The sequence below is a fragment of the Ctenopharyngodon idella genome, chromosome 21 (assembly GCF_019924925.1).
Source record: "Ctenopharyngodon idella isolate HZGC_01 chromosome 21, HZGC01, whole genome shotgun sequence".
NCBI classification, from domain to species: Eukaryota; Metazoa; Chordata; class Actinopteri; order Cypriniformes; family Xenocyprididae; genus Ctenopharyngodon; species Ctenopharyngodon idella.
In genome coordinates, this window is record NC_067240.1 from 12187320 (window position 1) to 12204287 (window position 16968).

Sequence of the window (16968 nt, forward strand, 5' to 3'; positions counted from 1 at the left end):
CATTTGGACTGTTTAGCTGAGAGACAAGTGTTTTCATGTTTGTAGGTTTTATACAGCACTTTTAATCACAGATAAGAAAAGAGAATGTTAGACCAACAACATTCCTCCTAATGTTTTCCAATTAGCATAACAGAGTTGTCTGAAATAGGCATTTTATAGAATGCTGCTGATTGACTCTTTAATTGATATAGGAAAACAAAATTAATGCATTTCTAAATTATAAGTCAAAGGGATTTTTATATACCAAGATCTTCTAAATGAACATTACGTGCCACTGAGTGTGTTTTTCCTTGAGGCAAGGTCAGTTGAGACTGACCTTGATGCTGAGTGTTTACCCACACAATACACAAAGCAGTCAAACCATCTTTAGAATTGTAATCCTTGAACTGCAACTCTTATTATTCACTACCATGTGTTGTGTACCTGATTTCCTACACTTACTACTACTTGATATTGATATTGTATGCATAAATGTAGCAGTGTTAAGACACAAATTTACAGTGAGTCTCTAAACATTTTCCCGTCAGTTCAATTCTGTCTTATATCATTTGAATATGAATATGGAATGTGGCCGTTTCCAAGCAATATCTTAAATCTGATCCCATTTGTCACTTATTTAGCCAATTTGGATTATACATCCTTGACTGCACTAGAATATTTGGGAACTGTAATAAGGCACAAGCGTGACATATTTTTGAGGGATCAGTCCTTCATTTTCAGAGTCAAATACTTGAGACGAAATACAAAGTGAAATGAAAAGATTAAATAAAATATATGGAATAAAAAAACATATCATCCATTACACCATGTCATGTACATATCTTCTAAATGCATTAATGTGACAGAATATCATGGTGGTGAGAAATTGAGGGTTCATAAATCATTATTATCTACAAAAAGTTGCATTTATGCTTCAGCAAATACATTTTCAGCACTGAAATGGTCTCATTTTCTCTTCTCTTTTGTTAAAATAAAATGTGAAGTAGTTTTATTCAGACTAAGAACCATACAATTCAATGAACAAATGAAAATGGATTAAAGTGCCTTGATAATATTTAGTAGAATAGCCTAACCCAATCTCATGGAAATAGTTTTATTATTATTTTTATTATTATTATTTATTTTATATTGAATGATTTGTTTTGAACCTATCAGTATTTATCAGTATTGTTTTATTATTTAACGCCACCCCTTGTGCTTTATACAATTTATATTTTGACATTTATATTTTAATAGAGAGAGAGAGAGAGAGAGAGAGAGAGAGAGAGAGAGAGAGAGAGAGATTAAAACTACAACGTCCATAATCCTATACGCACGCACACGTCATAAACACGCGCCGAGCTGTTTGGTGTCAAGTGCAAATTTTAAAAGGTATGTTGTATGTTTTTCATATCAAAGTCATGATTACTAGTGTTTTATCTTATGTTTTTACGCAAAGCTGATTTGGACAGAAAACACACATAACGAACTGTTGTTATTTAGCGCTATTGCCAGTTTAGCAGTTTAATAATAAGTTGAGAATAGACAACTGGAGTGAACTGTGACCCAAATAACAACTGTTAGTTGACTATGCACGGTGCTTTATTGATATGATTTTTAGTGTGTTTCAACCACTCCTGGACTGCATAATAATTAGAATATATTTATTTCACGTGTAACATTATTATTTTTTTTTTATATAAACAGGCTCCATTATGGCTCTGACAGGAGTGCGTGTAATTGAGCTGGCAGGACTAGCTCCTGCACCCTTTTGCGGGATGATACTTTCGGACTTCGGCGCAAGGGTGATCCGGGTAGATCGGACAAAGGTGGCAATGACTGTAGATACTCAAGCAAGAGGCAAACAATCAGTGGCCTTGAATCTGAAGAGTCCAAAAGCTGTCGCTGTTTTGAAAAGACTGTGTGTCCAGTCAGATGTGGTTCTGGAGCCCTATCGTAAAGGTCAGTGCCTTAATTAAAAGAAACAAACATGCTTCCACATTCAAATGCTTAAAATATAATAATATTCTCCACAGGCTTTTGACAATTAATCCTTTTCTAGCTAGATGGCAGGGTGTATTTTCTTTAATGAAGTATTGTTCTGATGCTGACAAGATGTATATAATATTGTAATAAATTGTTAGTTAATGGAAAGAAAAATGATCTTGACTTAAATGGTTGATTGCCATTTCTTTCCTCATTTTAAATCCAAACAAGAATAATTTGTCCTCTAAATTTAAATTTATTTACTTTCAAGTTTTTTTCCTTTCGTGCTTCATTATTAAATCTCTCTGGCATAGGTGTTATGGAGAAGATGGGATTAGGTCCTGAAGACTTGCTAAAAGAGAATCCACGCCTGATCTACGCTCGACTCACCGGATATGGTCAGAGCGGATCCTACGCCAGGGCTGCTGGGCATGATATTAACTACCTAGCCATGTCAGGTAAAGATCACTGTTAAACAGTTGCAAAGGATCCTGGCTAATAAGCTCTCCCAGAATGCCCTTAGGCACAGTGGTTGTAAAGCAGAGTAGATTAGAGAGATGGAGCTATGTGAAGTTCAAAATGTCTTTGGTTTAAAACTTTTGTGTCCTCCACATTGAGTAATGACTGCAAACCAGCACTTGTCAGGTTGCAGAATTAAACCATATGGAGCAGTTTGGGTAGGGCTCCTAGATTATGCCAAAAATCGTAATCACAATTATTTTTAGTAACTATTGTGTTCACGATTATTTAAAGCTGCAGTCCATAACTTTTTTTGGTTAAGAATGATCCAAAATCAATTTTTGAGCAAGTACATAACCAGCCAGTGTTCAAAACTATCTAATTTCCTTAGCCCGATTCACAATGTTAAGTTAGTAATAATGTTTTGTAATAACATCGGTACTGGTGGGTTTCCACAGGAAATTCAAATATGTAGCCATTCGTCTTTGCGTCATTGCATCATTATTTCATGTCTGTTTACATAGAGAAGGAGTCCCAGCTAGTAGGCTTAAATCACATGTGAGGATGCTGCAGGTAGCGGATCATTTATAGCCTTTTCTCACAGCAGCTGGAATAACTAAACTTATAATTTTGATGACGGAATCCAGAAAGGTCCAAATGACAATCATCAGTGACAGTTGGAGATTCACCTGTAGTCAAAAGCAAAAGACTTCGGACTGCGGAGTGGCTACAGAAATTGAAATCTACAGGTAACGCTAATACACACTAAATACACACAGTCACGCAATGCTGATGTTGTTAACATTAACAATTTGAGAACAAAGTATAACAATAATAATAATTTGCATGGTTTGACGTAGAGATACACCGATGTATCGGCTAACAATCGGTATCGGCCGATAAAAGCTATTATCACAGTCGGCCATTGGCTGATTGTTTAAAAACTGCCGATGACAGGATATAATCGGCCCTGACCAATCAAAAGGGTGCAGAAAGATGTGTTCAGACTGCAACTCATACATACTGTTTGTGAAGAAAATCACTCTTGTGTTGAATTTTAACGCATTAACAGTTTAAAAATAGTGACATTTAAGCAGGCTCTTTTTTGACCCTATGAATCACCCGTAGTTCAAGCCAGGGTTGCCAGGTCTGCGTTTTTTTTCCTACATCAAATATTATTTGTAGCGCCTCCCATCAAATAATCGCAAAAAGATTTGTGCTTTATTACTTCTGATAAGAATGAAAGTTTCAGTTTTCAAATTCTGTCCATTTTTATCATGAAATTCAAACAATAAATGGCATTTTGACGCTCTTAAATGTGACGTGTCAGATCGCTGTAATGCCTCAGTTCAGGTGGCAGTGCGGAGTGCGAGTCTTTTCTTCCTCTTCAATAGTTATATCTCGAAAAACATGAATGAACATCAAAGGTATGTTGAAATATATTGTACAACTTACCAGAATGTATCATGTCTCATGTAATCATTTTATTTGTGTTTCAACCGCGGAAAGACATCAATAAAACAGTGAACAATATGTCACATCATGTCACTTTTATCTCAGGAATGTTTTTCAGTGTTCACAGTTACTTAGCTATCTACATATAAAAAACACTAGAGAGGTGCTTATTTACTGTTAATTATATGTTTGTGCAAATTTGCCATGAAGACAAGTGCTTATGAAAACTACCTTATGTGATACTAAGTTTTATACATTTCAGTTTTTATTTGAGTGTAATTATTATATCTGAAAATAAACAGCAGCTGAATGTAATACCTCTGCTGTTAATTGTAACCTCTAATATTGTAGTGTACCAAATGAGAGGGTTCCCTGTATAGTTTGCAACATTATTTGGGAGAGATTTTTTTTTTTCCTTAAGAAAAACCAAACTATCGGTATCGGCCGATATCATTCTGAATAATCGGCAGAGAAGTTTAGTATGGGTGCATCTCTAGTTTGACATGATCCGAGCTAAGCGATCGTTAGATTTAATCACCATTGACAGCGCAATTTATTGTAATGCTTTTTTATCAGTTGGTCAGAACAAAAGTGGCAGACATATTACTTACTTGTTCATTTTCCGGTGAAAAATTCTTATTTTGGTCATACTTCCAAGATGAAGAATCTGTGATTCCGAAGTACAGTATACACACCGATGTGGTGACTGACACCAAACATTAGATTCATCCACGCTGAGGAACCGTGCTGATGCACAACCGTCGTAAAGATAATAATTCCGCAAATAACTGCAATTGCAGGTTTCAAACAGAGATGGCGACAAAGGGGCAAAACTTACGGACTGCAGCTTTAACACAATTAGGAGTGGGTGATATGAGCAAAATCTTGCATAGATAGATAGACAGACAGATAGATATGAGAATATTTTGGTGGAAATATTGGATGGAAATAATTTTAGATAACAGTGAAATTTCATATTCATTGTTGATACCCATTTCGATACCACAACAGAAAATAGGCTAATAAAAAAGTCCTCAAACAATTAGTTAAAAACAAGTTAAAAGCCAGTAATACAATAAAAACAAAGAAGGAAAAAAATTATAACCAATAGGACAAATAAATCAACCGGGGCAATCATCAGGGTTTAAGCACCAGTGGCCCAATTTGATAATTTGCGATCCAGTTGAAATCTGTCTTATAATGGGGTTTTTATAGCAAAGTCCATCTTGAATCTTGAGTAGGGTTTGATGAAATGGGTTACAGCAACACACAGGTATCAAAAGTGGCAACTGCCTTTCAAAAGAAATCACTTATTGTTACATTGAAGTGCCCCGATTATGCTATTTTAAAGGTTTCTAATGTTGTTTTGGAGGCATCCTACAACAGATTTACACGAATCAAAGGTCAAAAAATACTTTAATATATTATACACTGCATAATATACACTGCACATCATCTCATTTCTCAATAAGTCTGAAAATGGTTAATTTGAAGATTCAGTCCCGCTAAACACCTCCCTTCCACAAGCCTACTCTGCTCTGATTGGTCAGACAGCCCAGTCTGTTGTGATTTACAGTCTTTGAAGGTGGGTCAAAGTAGAATGAAGACCCAACCCGATCACATGAGAATGCGTATCAATAGTACGTGTGTGTAATCTTGTGGAATATATACGCCAAAAAGTGCGAAAAAACTGCATATCATATGCACGCCAAAACTCATTTTGGCGTATACATTCCACGAGATTACACATGCATACTATAGATACGCATTTTCATGTGAATAGGTTGGCATTAGGCTGGCATTATGCAAATTTGTTACAGAGTTACGTAGGTAGGTAACAGGAAGTGAGACTGGAATTGCTTACAACTCATTTCAGTAGCTCAGAATCGATTATTTATTTTAGGAAACTTTATTTTAAAACTTTATTTGTTGTGCATTTTTGATCTTTATAATATGTGAAAAAGCATAATAAGGGCGCTTTAAATGAGAATTAAAAAAAAGACTATTAGTGTAGTGTACTGTCCTACAGATGTGTGTATGTTTGCCTGAGTTGTGGTGTGCGTTTGGGACCAGCCCTAATGTCTGGGTCTGTGGTGTCAAAAGAATGTTAATGTAAATTATGCTGTGTTAATCTTTGAGATTTTTTTAATATGAATTCTTCTCCCAATATTTTATGATTTACATATGGCTCATTAATTTTTTTAAAAGAATATTTTAAATAAAATCTTTATATTTTATTTTTTTTAATTTTGTTTTTTTAAACTATTCACCTCTTTCAGTATTATTTTACCATTTAACTAAAACATTAAACTAGAATTTAAAGTTGGCATGAACTGGAAGTTGCAATAGTCTTTTCTTCTCTATTCTGATGTATATCTGAGTAAAATGGCTACTCAGACAAAAAAAAAAAAAAAAAAAGTCCAGGACTTGATTTTGTCCGTCAGGAATTGATTGGATGGTTGTGGTTTGCTATTGCTGTGATCTCATGTGAGTGACAGGTTGTCGCGGTAACACGTCATCAGAGGTGTCACTTCAAGAGGAAGGGGAAGTTATTTTGTTTTAAAATTTACATAAATAAATCATTTATAATAAATACTGCAATATTCCATGAAAACAAGAATTGCCAGTTTTGTTTTCATGGTAACTATAAGGAAACTGTTATTACAGGATGCTGGATTGACAGTATCTAGGACTAGATCCATTTTATACCTGTTATTTTATCATATAATACCCCATATACCTATTTCTTGTGAATTGTTTATTTATGCTATCTTTCTTTAAAATATATGACATTTGATGGTATATTATTGTAGATCATGGCGCTAGCAACACCAAAGTCATGAGTTTGCGTCTGCCAAATGCATAAAATGTTAAATAAAAGCATTAATGTAATATCATCCTGGCAGCTGCATTTCAATGTTGAGTTTGCAATTTCATGCAAAATAACAGCACCAGATTTAGATGGTGCTTTGAACTATTGATGCATCAAACAACAATTTTTTGACATCAATGAGCATTGCCAGACATGTAATTGTAATTGTAAACATATTATGCATTCAAATTGTGTTTTATTTGTTATCAACACCAACTACTGTACATTGCCATGGTACTACTGTGTTCTTTTCATTCAGGTGCTGTCAATGGGTTGTGAAGGTCAAGACTGGTGCAATTAATGGATGTAGCACAAAGACCATTTTACTGCATAATGCACAAGTTTGATTACGTTTTTACAGGCCTTGGCTATCTATTTGCTGTGACCTTGTGTATGCCAACAGCACAATACACATTTGTAAGCTAGTTATTCATAATGACAATGCTTCCCTTGGAAACTGGCCTTCGGTAAGTGTATAGGCGTCAAATACATGCTATCACTTAATGCCCAAAGAACAATAATGCCCAATGTTCTTTTATTTTCATTCATTCTCTACCCTTCTCTTAACACCAATTAACAGGCATTAAGATTAAAACTAATTTGAAAGCACAGAGGACTGGAACAAATGCTTGCTTGAGATGCAGAAGGCTTAATTGGTGACATTTTTAGCTGACCTTTAACTGTGATTTAAAAATAACTGTTACAGTAATTATTCGTCCACTCTTCATTCTTCAATTCTTAGCATGTTTCTGTCCTTCTCTCTCTGTAATAGGGTTACTGTCCATGCTGGGCCGTAGCTCAGAGAAACCATACGCTCCACTGAATTTAGTGGCAGACTTTGCTGGAGGAGGTCTCATGTGTGCATTTGGGATTGTGTTGGCTCTCCTGGAGAGGAGCAGGTCAGGACAAGGCCAGATCATTGATGCCAGCATGGTGAGATACTGCACCTTATTTTAGAATGGGTTTCTACTGGGGGAAAAAAGTTAATAATTTCTCTTTGAAAAAACCAGTAGAGCAATTTCCTGTTTCTTATAGACTCGTTTGAATGTGATTGTTTTCAGGGCTGGCTAGCTAAGATGTGTGCTACTCATTTTAAAGCTAACTAGCTATTGGAAAAAGAAGCACTTGTGCTGGCTTGTTTTCATTTTAGTTGTGTATTGTTTTTTTTCCCTCCACGGTGCTAAAAACCTTTTTCTCTTCCTGTTTTGACCTATCACTGCATGGAATGAGGCAATTACAAAACCTTGTTTTTCTCAACATGATCGCCCCATTTTCTGACCAGCCTGTCAAGTGTCAATAGTTTTCTGCAATCTGGAATTTCCAATAATTGAATGTTTTTTTTTTTTCAAGTTGCTTATACTGGCACTATCTCTTTTACAGCTATGTGTGAATATTGTTAGAGTGGTTATTTTCCAATAAGGACTCAGTAAGTAAGGATATCATGGTCTTGCCCATTCATTCGGCCCTAGAGAGCCTAAATGTTCCTCCAAATTTGTGTACTGTAATTCACTTTGAAAAATTTTTTAGAAACTAAACTAACTAGCTACTTATTCACAGATATTATGCATTTGAATTTAGACCAGTGGTTAAAAATATGAACAATTTGGCTGCAGAGCTCATCAAGTAACATTAACATTAAGTACGAAAACCATGAAGCTCAACCATAAGAAACTGCAAAATTGATGTTTTTTTTTATTTTTTATTATTATTTTTTTATACAGCTTGCTGAGATGCTCATACTTCATTGTTCATCTCTATATTTTCAATCATTATTAAAAATGTTGTAGTAAAAATAATAAAAAACATAATTGTGCACCTTGGTGTTGCTACCGCCATGCTCAGCTGTTTAATCAGAAAGGCTGTAATATTACAATATGTTATAGTTGTAAAATTTTCCTTTATTTTCCTAGCCTTAGTACTTACTCTATAATAATAAAAATAAAAAGAATAATATTAATATAGGTGTGTTCTCATATTATCATCTGTCTTGGGCAATGAAAATTAGACTTTATTTGTACTAGACTATTCAACATGAAAAACCGAGTCTAATTCACACTTGTTGCGTTTGTGTTGTGCTGAATCCATGTGTTAATCCTGTTGGTGTTTGCTGGAGCAGTTAGACCAAAAATATTTTAAGGTTTGCTGGCACATTGGTCATTAAAGTGCCCAGTTTTGTTCACACTGCACTAGGTTTTCTCTGCTAGAAGATAATGACGATTAGCATCTGCTATTCTGCTTGTTAATTAAATATGACATTTCACTTAGCCCTGAATACATTTTTATGCTTTAGAAGAACTAGACAATGGAGCTCTGATATGACTGAGGTTATGTAATTTTCTCTGACACTGTCTGATCTCTGCCGCTTTAAGCCCTTAAGGAAATAAACAGTGGTAAATATAAAGCTTAATATGTGACAATCCAATTTTGAAGAACATTTCGCATTAGAAATTCAGAACTGGAGCAAAGCTGCAGTGCCAGTGAAGAGGTTCTCCTGGTAGCCATGTGTGCGGCATGTATGTCCGTGTGGGCAGAAGCTGTGGTAATGATGATTAGATGTTTGCCTGTTAGGCAGTAAAGATATATAAAACATGCTCCCGTGAGAGTCACCTTGCCATTCTTTGATAAGACCTGTCGCTTGATGCTGACAGCAGCTTTTGGCAATGTTATTACCCTGGAAGGCAAACAAATAGTGTTTCTTAGAGATTTGCCTGCCAGTTTGGATGTATTATACCCTGCAAACTTTATGCTTTTTAAAGTTTTTTTTTTTATTTAAATACTTATTATAAATTTAAGAGGCGGCCTGGGTGTTTCATTAGCATTTCAGAATTGTGTTACGCAACATTTGTTTTGGGACCACGTACACTATCGGTTAAAATCCCAAATAGTGTTTGACCCAAGGCCTTAACCACATCTTGAACATGGTGGGGACTAAAGGTTTTTTTGTTTTTGGGGAGGGAGGTTCTTTAAAGGATTAAAAGGAATTTAAGGGAGTAAAGAAAAAGAAATAAGATCTGTACAAGGAAGTTCTCTAATTGTAGGTAGAATCTATTAAAACAGTTTGCAAATAATATATTTTTAAAAAATATGCACACATTCACTCTTATTTGTATGTCTAATATGTCAAAAATGCAAAACGTTTCTTGTCTCGTCACATTCAGTCATGAATTACATGAATCATGTAAATAGATATAACAGTTTCAATTCAAAATGGTGAAATATCATAAAGTTAAAGGGTTTGTTCACCCAAAAACGAAATTTCTGTCATTAATTACTCACCCTCATGTCAACCCATAAGACCTTCACTCATCTTCAGAAAACAAATTAAAGGGTTAGTTCACCCAAAAATTAAAATTCTGTCATTAATTACTCACCCTGTTGTCGTTCCACACCCGTAAGACCTTTGTTCATCTTCGGAACGCAAATTAAGATATTTTTGATGAAATCCGATCGCTCACTGAGGCCTGCATTGCCAGCAAGACAATTAACACTTTCAGTGCCCAGAAAGCTACTAAAGACATATTTAAAACAGTTCATGTGACTACAGTGGTTCAACCTTAATGTTATGAAGTGACGCAAATACTTTTTGTGTGCCAAAAAACAAAATAACGACTTTATTCAACAATATCTAGTGATGGGCGATTTCAAAACACTGCTTCATGAAGCTTCGAAGCTTTATGAATCTTTTGTTTCGAATCAGTGGTTTGGAGCACGTATCAAACTGCCAAAGTCACGTGATTGCAGTAATCAAGGCTTCGTTACATCATAAGTGTTTCGAAATTTTAATGGTTCACCACTGGGGGGTGCTCCGAACCACTGATTCAAAACAAAAAAAAATTTCTTGTCACTTCATAACATTAAGGTTGGACCACTGTAGTCACGTTGACTATTTTAACAATGTCTTTACTACCTTTCTATTAAATGTCTAGCTACTTCCATCTCACCACGCACTTTCACTGTTAAAGCATCTCGCTCTTGTCTTCAGTGAACAGTAAGCCCTGCCTTCTTTGATTTGATTGGCCATCTCAATCATTTTGACATTGATGAGCGCTGTTAGACTGCTGAGGCAGAGCAGCCTAAAAATGTAACTTTTACTTTTTGTCTTCCTAACAAACACTTTAAACTCAAAACATTAACTCATTATTTTTTTTTTTTTACAAAATAGCTAAATATTCCACATGAATACATCTGTATTTCTGGGAACTAAATTAAAGGTAGAAGTGTGAAGAAATAACTTTTTGAGGCATAGCATGATAAAACATTCAGTACTAGGCCAAGCGGCAGGGATCTTCTGGGAGAGTGACTTAGTGGTCAGGCCAATCATGTGCTCAAATAGAAACCCAGATTGTCAACATCTCTTTGAAGGCTTGGTTCACTGGGAAATATATGAAGTATATCTATATTGAAGTCAGTCTTGTAAAGTCACAGTCTTTGAAATGCATGTATATTTATATTTATACATCAATTGGGGAGAGTTGACCTACAAAAATGTTCCTTTTCATCTGTGAAAATGTTTCTGGAAGACTTGCTACACACCCGTTAACCTACTCCTTGATGCCAACTTTGTCATTCATAAGTGATTCAGTTCAAGATCTGAGTGCTACAATTCTTTAAAGGGGTCATATCATACATATTTAATTTAAGTGTATTTGTGCTAGTGAGTTTATTTGTGTCAGTCACAGCCATATTCTAGTTTTTCTTGGCCATTTTGACCCTTTCAGCCCTTTCTGCTTTTTTTTTTTTCCCCCTTCTGCCGCTTTGAGAAATGTCCCCAATGCATGTGAAATTATTAACAGGATGTATTGCTTTCTCTGCCATTGTTCGCGCGACCTTTTTTTTTTTTTGAGTGTGTGTGTGTCAGATATATTTTTTTACCTGCCTCATCCTTTAATAACAGGCTTTGTGGAAACTGTATTACATCGTGACTGCTTCACAAAACCAGCATTGAACTGTGCCTCACAATGTCTTTTTTTCCTATTCGTGGACAGTCGTGTTTGATGAATTCTTTATAGTGTCGCAAAGTTAACTCAATTTTTTGATGTTTCGTTTCAATTAATGCTTTTTTTGGACTGAGGAGGAAATATCTAAAGGTTACATTATGTTTTCATTGGACATCAAGCTTTATTATGCATAAAAGATCAAAGACAATGTTATCACTCTCAATATGGCCCCTTTAGAGTCCTGCTGTCCATGATGTGGAACTCAAACTACTGAAAACCTCAACAACAGAATGGCAGGCTGTTTCACTGTGGCATGCTTGTATTACCAAGCTGCTTAAATCTTTCCCTGCCATATCACATTTCCATCTTGTTTAATGCACTCATGCATGTAAATATGAGATTATCTGCACAACTTTTTGCATATAAATTGATTATAAACTGAATTACACGACCTTATGAATATGTATAACTTCTGACCATCTCAGCATACTGTAGCCCTTTTATAATGTTTCCTCCTCAAGGACCTCTTTGCTTTATGCCAAACATTCTGTTCAGCATGATATAATTATGGCAAATAATTATAAAAAACATCTCTCTGGGTTTATGTGCAGGTGGAAGGTGCAGCATATGTCGGCTCCTTCATGTGGAAGTCCCGTAGCCTCGGCCTGTGGAATCGTCCTCGCGGGGAAAACATGCTGGATAGCGGCGCTCCGTTCTATGATACGTACTGTACTTCTGACGGAAAATACGTGGCAGTGGGGGCGATTGAACCTCAGTTCTATGAAGAGCTTGTTCGGGGTTAGTGTATTATATATTCTCTCCTAGTATGGTCCTGTACTGTTATTTTCTGAATATGATTAATGTTCTCATGTTCGGAAATGGTGTGAATGCATGCTGTCTAATTGAGAATAGGTGATGTAATTTCAGTGTTTTTGTTAATGGAAAAAATATAAGTATTAACCCATTTAACTTGCTAAGGGTTCTACCACTTTTTCATTCACATATATCTTTTGGGTCAACATAGATGTTTTAATAGCAACTGGCTTATTTGTAGACAACCTTAAGAATATATTGATATCTTACTGGATAATGTGCTATGTGGTGTTTAATTCATGCTGCCTGATATTCACCTGGCAACTTCAGTGGCTGGTGCGCAAAACCCCTTGTTATATTAACCTTTGCTTCAGTATGGTCACAAAGTTGTCGAGTCTTTATTTGGAAAACATGCTTAATTTGCAAAAGGACTGCAGAGTATGTTCATAGAAAAAAAATTGCAAATAGATCTAATTAAGATATTTTCTCCAGGCATTTCTATTTATTCTCTATCTGTATTCTCTATTATTTTTGCATTTTATATTCGTATTATTTTTCTCTTGCCTTATTTTTGCATTTTGTCCTTATTCTACTCTCATTTTTAAATTATTTATTTTCTTACTTTTGCATTTCGTTTTTTCTTTATTTTTGCATTTTTACTCTCAAGTTATTATAATGTTCCCCTAACGTTATTATAACGTTATTTTAATGATCCTCTAACCTTATTTTAACATTCCTATAACGTTATTGTAACATTCCCCTAACGTTATTGTAATGTTATTCTAATGTTCTCCTAATGTTATTCTAACATTCCCCTAACATTATTCTATTTTAACGTTCCCCTAATGTTATTATAACGTTATTTTAACGATCCTCTAACGTTATTTTTATGTTCCTATAGTGTAATTCTAATGTTCTCCTAATGTTTTTCTAACATTATACTAACATTCCCCTAACGATATTCTAATGTCTAATGTTCCAAGAACTCTCCTGTACGTCAGTAATCATCCAACACACCCGCAACCCAGTATAGTATAAGTGATATGGAAAATGGATGTATGGAGGCTTATAATCAACGTTATAATAAACGTTCTATACAAGTTGTTTTTTGGTTATTTAAAGATAACCACTCTTTAAAATTCTTGGAATGTTATTTTTTTGGTTGCAAAACAAAAACCTAAAAATAACGTTATTATTTGATTCTCAAAAAAACAAATACTAATATTAGGGAAATGTTCTGTTTTTGCTGGGGCCCAGCTAACATTTTTTGGTTGCTAGAACATTAGTTTTTGGTTCCCAGAATGTTCTGTTTTTTTAAGGTTTGTTTTTGGTTAGCCAAGAAAGTTTTCTTAACGGAAATAGAACGTTAGTTTTTTGTTTGTAGAACATTATTCTAACATTCCCCTAATGTTATTCTAACGTTATTTTACCGTTCCCCTAATGTTATTATAACGTTATTTTAACGATCCTCTAACATATTTTAACGTTCCTATGACTTAATTTTAACGTTCTCCTAACGTTATTCTAACATTTCCCTAACGTTATTATAACGTTCCTATAATGTTATTCTAACCTTATACTAACGTTCCCCTAACAATATTCTAATGTTACCAGAACTCTCCTTTACATCAGTAATGCTGTATGTCAGTAATCATCCAGCACATCCGAACCCAGTATAGTATAAGCAATATGGAAAATGGATGTTTGGAAGATTATATGTTCACTGTATAAACTTAATTTAGATTAATCTTTGTTAAAGCTGTGTTTTGTTTTTTGAATAATATCAGTGACACAGGCAACAGCAGGTATTTATAGCCTGCGGTCACTTTAAGACTGATAAGAAGAAGTTAACCTTTCACTCTATGGCGGTTAAACTTGCAATTAATCTGCGAATCACCTGCGGTTTCTTGGTCCGCAATGATCCATTTAACCCCTATTTTTTTAGGGGTTAAAATAAACGGCCACTTACTAGGCATACTAGAAACTTCCAGGCAGGTGTGTTGAGGCAAGTTGGAGCTAAGCCCTGCAGGACAATGGCCCTCCAGGACCGAGTTTGGACACCCCTGCTCTAACTGCTTTTAATTCACCTGAAATAAACCTGTAACCTGAAGGAAGTCTGAGTACAATTGACATGTTTAGCCACAAGATTTTCAGGGTCACATTGGTCTAGCTACATGGTTGTCAATTTTGCACAGGCATGCAAAGATTAGGGAGAAGCCACAGGATGCTTTATTAGTATGTGCACAGGGATTTACCCCACACCCTGATGACCCAAGTGCAAATGCAGTGTACTCAATCTTGCTTTGAAACCATAATGACTCTATTGCTATTCATGTTTGACCCTCAAAAGAGACCTTCTCTTTATAAGTCACCTACTGCGGCCAGTGTTATGTTTAATGGATTCTGGATTCAGTCCTTTATGATGTCTTTGATCCTTGTCCTCTAAACTCCTTTATTGATTTCTTTCCTCTTTTTTTAATCTCCTTTTTATCTATTTAATTCTCTTTCAGGTTTGGGTTTGGACGATGCCGACCTGCCCTCACAAATGAGTGTATCTGATTGGCCGCAGCTCAGGCAGACGTTCACCCAAGTGTTTGCCACCAAGACGCAGGCTGAGTGGGGTCGGATCTTCGATGGGACAGATGCCTGTGTCACCCCTGTGCTGTCACTGGATGATGTACTTTCTCACCCCCACAACCAGGCAAGGGGATCGTTCTTTAAGGACTCTCAGGGGGAAATTAGCCCGCGACCTGCACCTGTTCTGTCCCGCTCCCCTGCGGAGGCCTGCCGCTCCCGTGACCCTTTTATTGGAGAGCACACTCGCGCTGTGCTGAAGGAGTACGGGTTTGAGCAAGCGCAAATAGAACAGCTCCTGTCTGCCGGAATCATAGAGTGTAACGAAGCTAAAGCACGCCTATAAACCGAAGAGTCTGACTGGAGAATCATTAAACTTTGTGGCCAGTGATGCAGCACCGGAATCTGAGCACTTGAACTCTGTTTCTGTCTCATTGAATGAGTGTGAGGGGGCTTTTCAGAACAAAATGTTCGTCTCCCGTGTGAATCACTGGGTACTTCAGTCGAGGTGGACTGAATGATTCTGGGGTTTTAAGTTGAAATGTCCAACACATTCAACTCTCATTTGTAATTGCTGCAGGGAAAGTCAAGTGGGATTTAATTAAAGTCTATTGCAAATATTCTGTAATAACCTCAGCATCCCTCTTTTTGTCAGCAACCAGATCTGCAATATGTCTTTTAAAAAGGATATTCAATATTGACTTATTTTTTAAGACTGTTTAAATTATTAACTCAAGTACTGGTGAGGGCATTTTAATTGTAGTTGATTAAAATGTACCACTTTTGGTTGTGAATTAAAATCCTTGACTAATAAGTGCCTTTAGCAAGAATTGCTGAGTGTGTCGTAGATTAATTAACTGATTTGCCTTTGAATCTTCGTTTACCAAAATGTTAGGCAGAGCTGATGACCTATGATAATGGCATTGGGTTAAAACCAATTAATGACTCAGATTAAGATGAAAATATCTGTTGTAATAATGTCGCTACTTGTATAAACATTTACTGCAAGTGATGGGGTCGGTAAGATTTTTTTTATGGTTTTTTAACTTTTTGTTCACCAAGGCTACAGTAAAAACAGTAATGTGATGGCAAAACTGAATTTTCAGCATCATTACTCCAGTCTTTAGTGTCACATGATCCTTCAGAAATCATTCTAATTTGCTGCTCAAGAAACATTTCTGATTGTTATCAATGCTGAGAACAGTTTTGCTGCTTAATGTTTTTGTGGAAACAATTAATACATTTTTTTCAGGATTCTTTGATGAATAGAAAATTCAAAACAACAGCATTTATTTGAAATAGCAGTCTTTTGTACAGTTATAAAAGTCTTTACTCTCACTGACCCCAAACTTTTGAATGGTGGTGTATTTTCAAAATCAGAACAGAGATCTTACAGATTAAAGGGAAAGTTCACCCAAAAATGAAAATTCTGTTATCATTTACTTCCCTGTCAAGATGTTCCAAACCTGTACAAATTTCTTTGTTCTGCTGTACATAAAGGAAGATATTTGGAAGAATGTTTGTAACCAAGCAGATCTCACCCCCCTTTGACTACCATAGTAGCAAAAAAAAAAAAAAAATACTATGGTAGTCAATGAGATCTGCTTGGTTACATTCTTCCAAATATCTTCCTTTGTGTACAGCAGAACAAAGAAATTTATACAGGTTTGGAACAACTTAAGGGGGAGTAAATGATGACAGAATTTTCGATTTTTGGGTGAACTATACCCTTAAGGAACGTTTTCTTATGCTTGAAGATTGTGATGAAATCATAATCAATTTGTAAAACAGTTATTAAAACTTTAAAACCATATCTTGCTTCAAACAATGCTTTTTCTCTTAATAACATTCTGCATAATCTTTTCTCCAGGCAAATCCTATTAGTAAACCAGA

General features: G+C 35.5%; 1 protein-coding gene across 1 annotated transcript; it reads left to right on the top strand.

Annotated features, from left to right (window-relative positions):
- Positions 1-1293: 1293 nt before the first annotated feature.
- amacr (alpha-methylacyl-CoA racemase) lies at positions 1294-16888 on the top strand. Its single transcript, XM_051877778.1, has 6 exons — positions 1294-1371; positions 1687-1941; positions 2280-2423; positions 7524-7684; positions 12300-12486; positions 15012-16888. The coding sequence occupies exons 2-6, from the start codon at positions 1695-1697 to the stop codon at positions 15419-15421; spliced, it is 1149 nt and encodes a 382-aa protein (XP_051733738.1). The 5' UTR covers positions 1294-1371; positions 1687-1694; the 3' UTR covers positions 15422-16888.
- The last annotated feature ends 80 nt before the right edge of the window (positions 16889-16968 follow it).

What these genes read in the sequence shown, in the direction of transcription:
- amacr (XM_051877778.1), top strand. Translation starts at nt 1,695, where the DNA reads ATGGCTCTGACAGGAGTGCGTGTAATTGAGCTGGCAGGACTAGCTCCT. An exon ending in TCTGGAGCCCTATCGTAAAG is followed by an intron (nt 1,942 to 2,279) that starts GTCAGTGCCTTA and finishes TCTCTGGCATAG; the next exon opens with GTGTTATGGAGAAGATGGGA. An exon ending in AGATCATTGATGCCAGCATG is followed by an intron (nt 7,685 to 12,299) that starts GTGAGATACTGC and finishes GTTTATGTGCAG; the next exon opens with GTGGAAGGTGCAGCATATGT.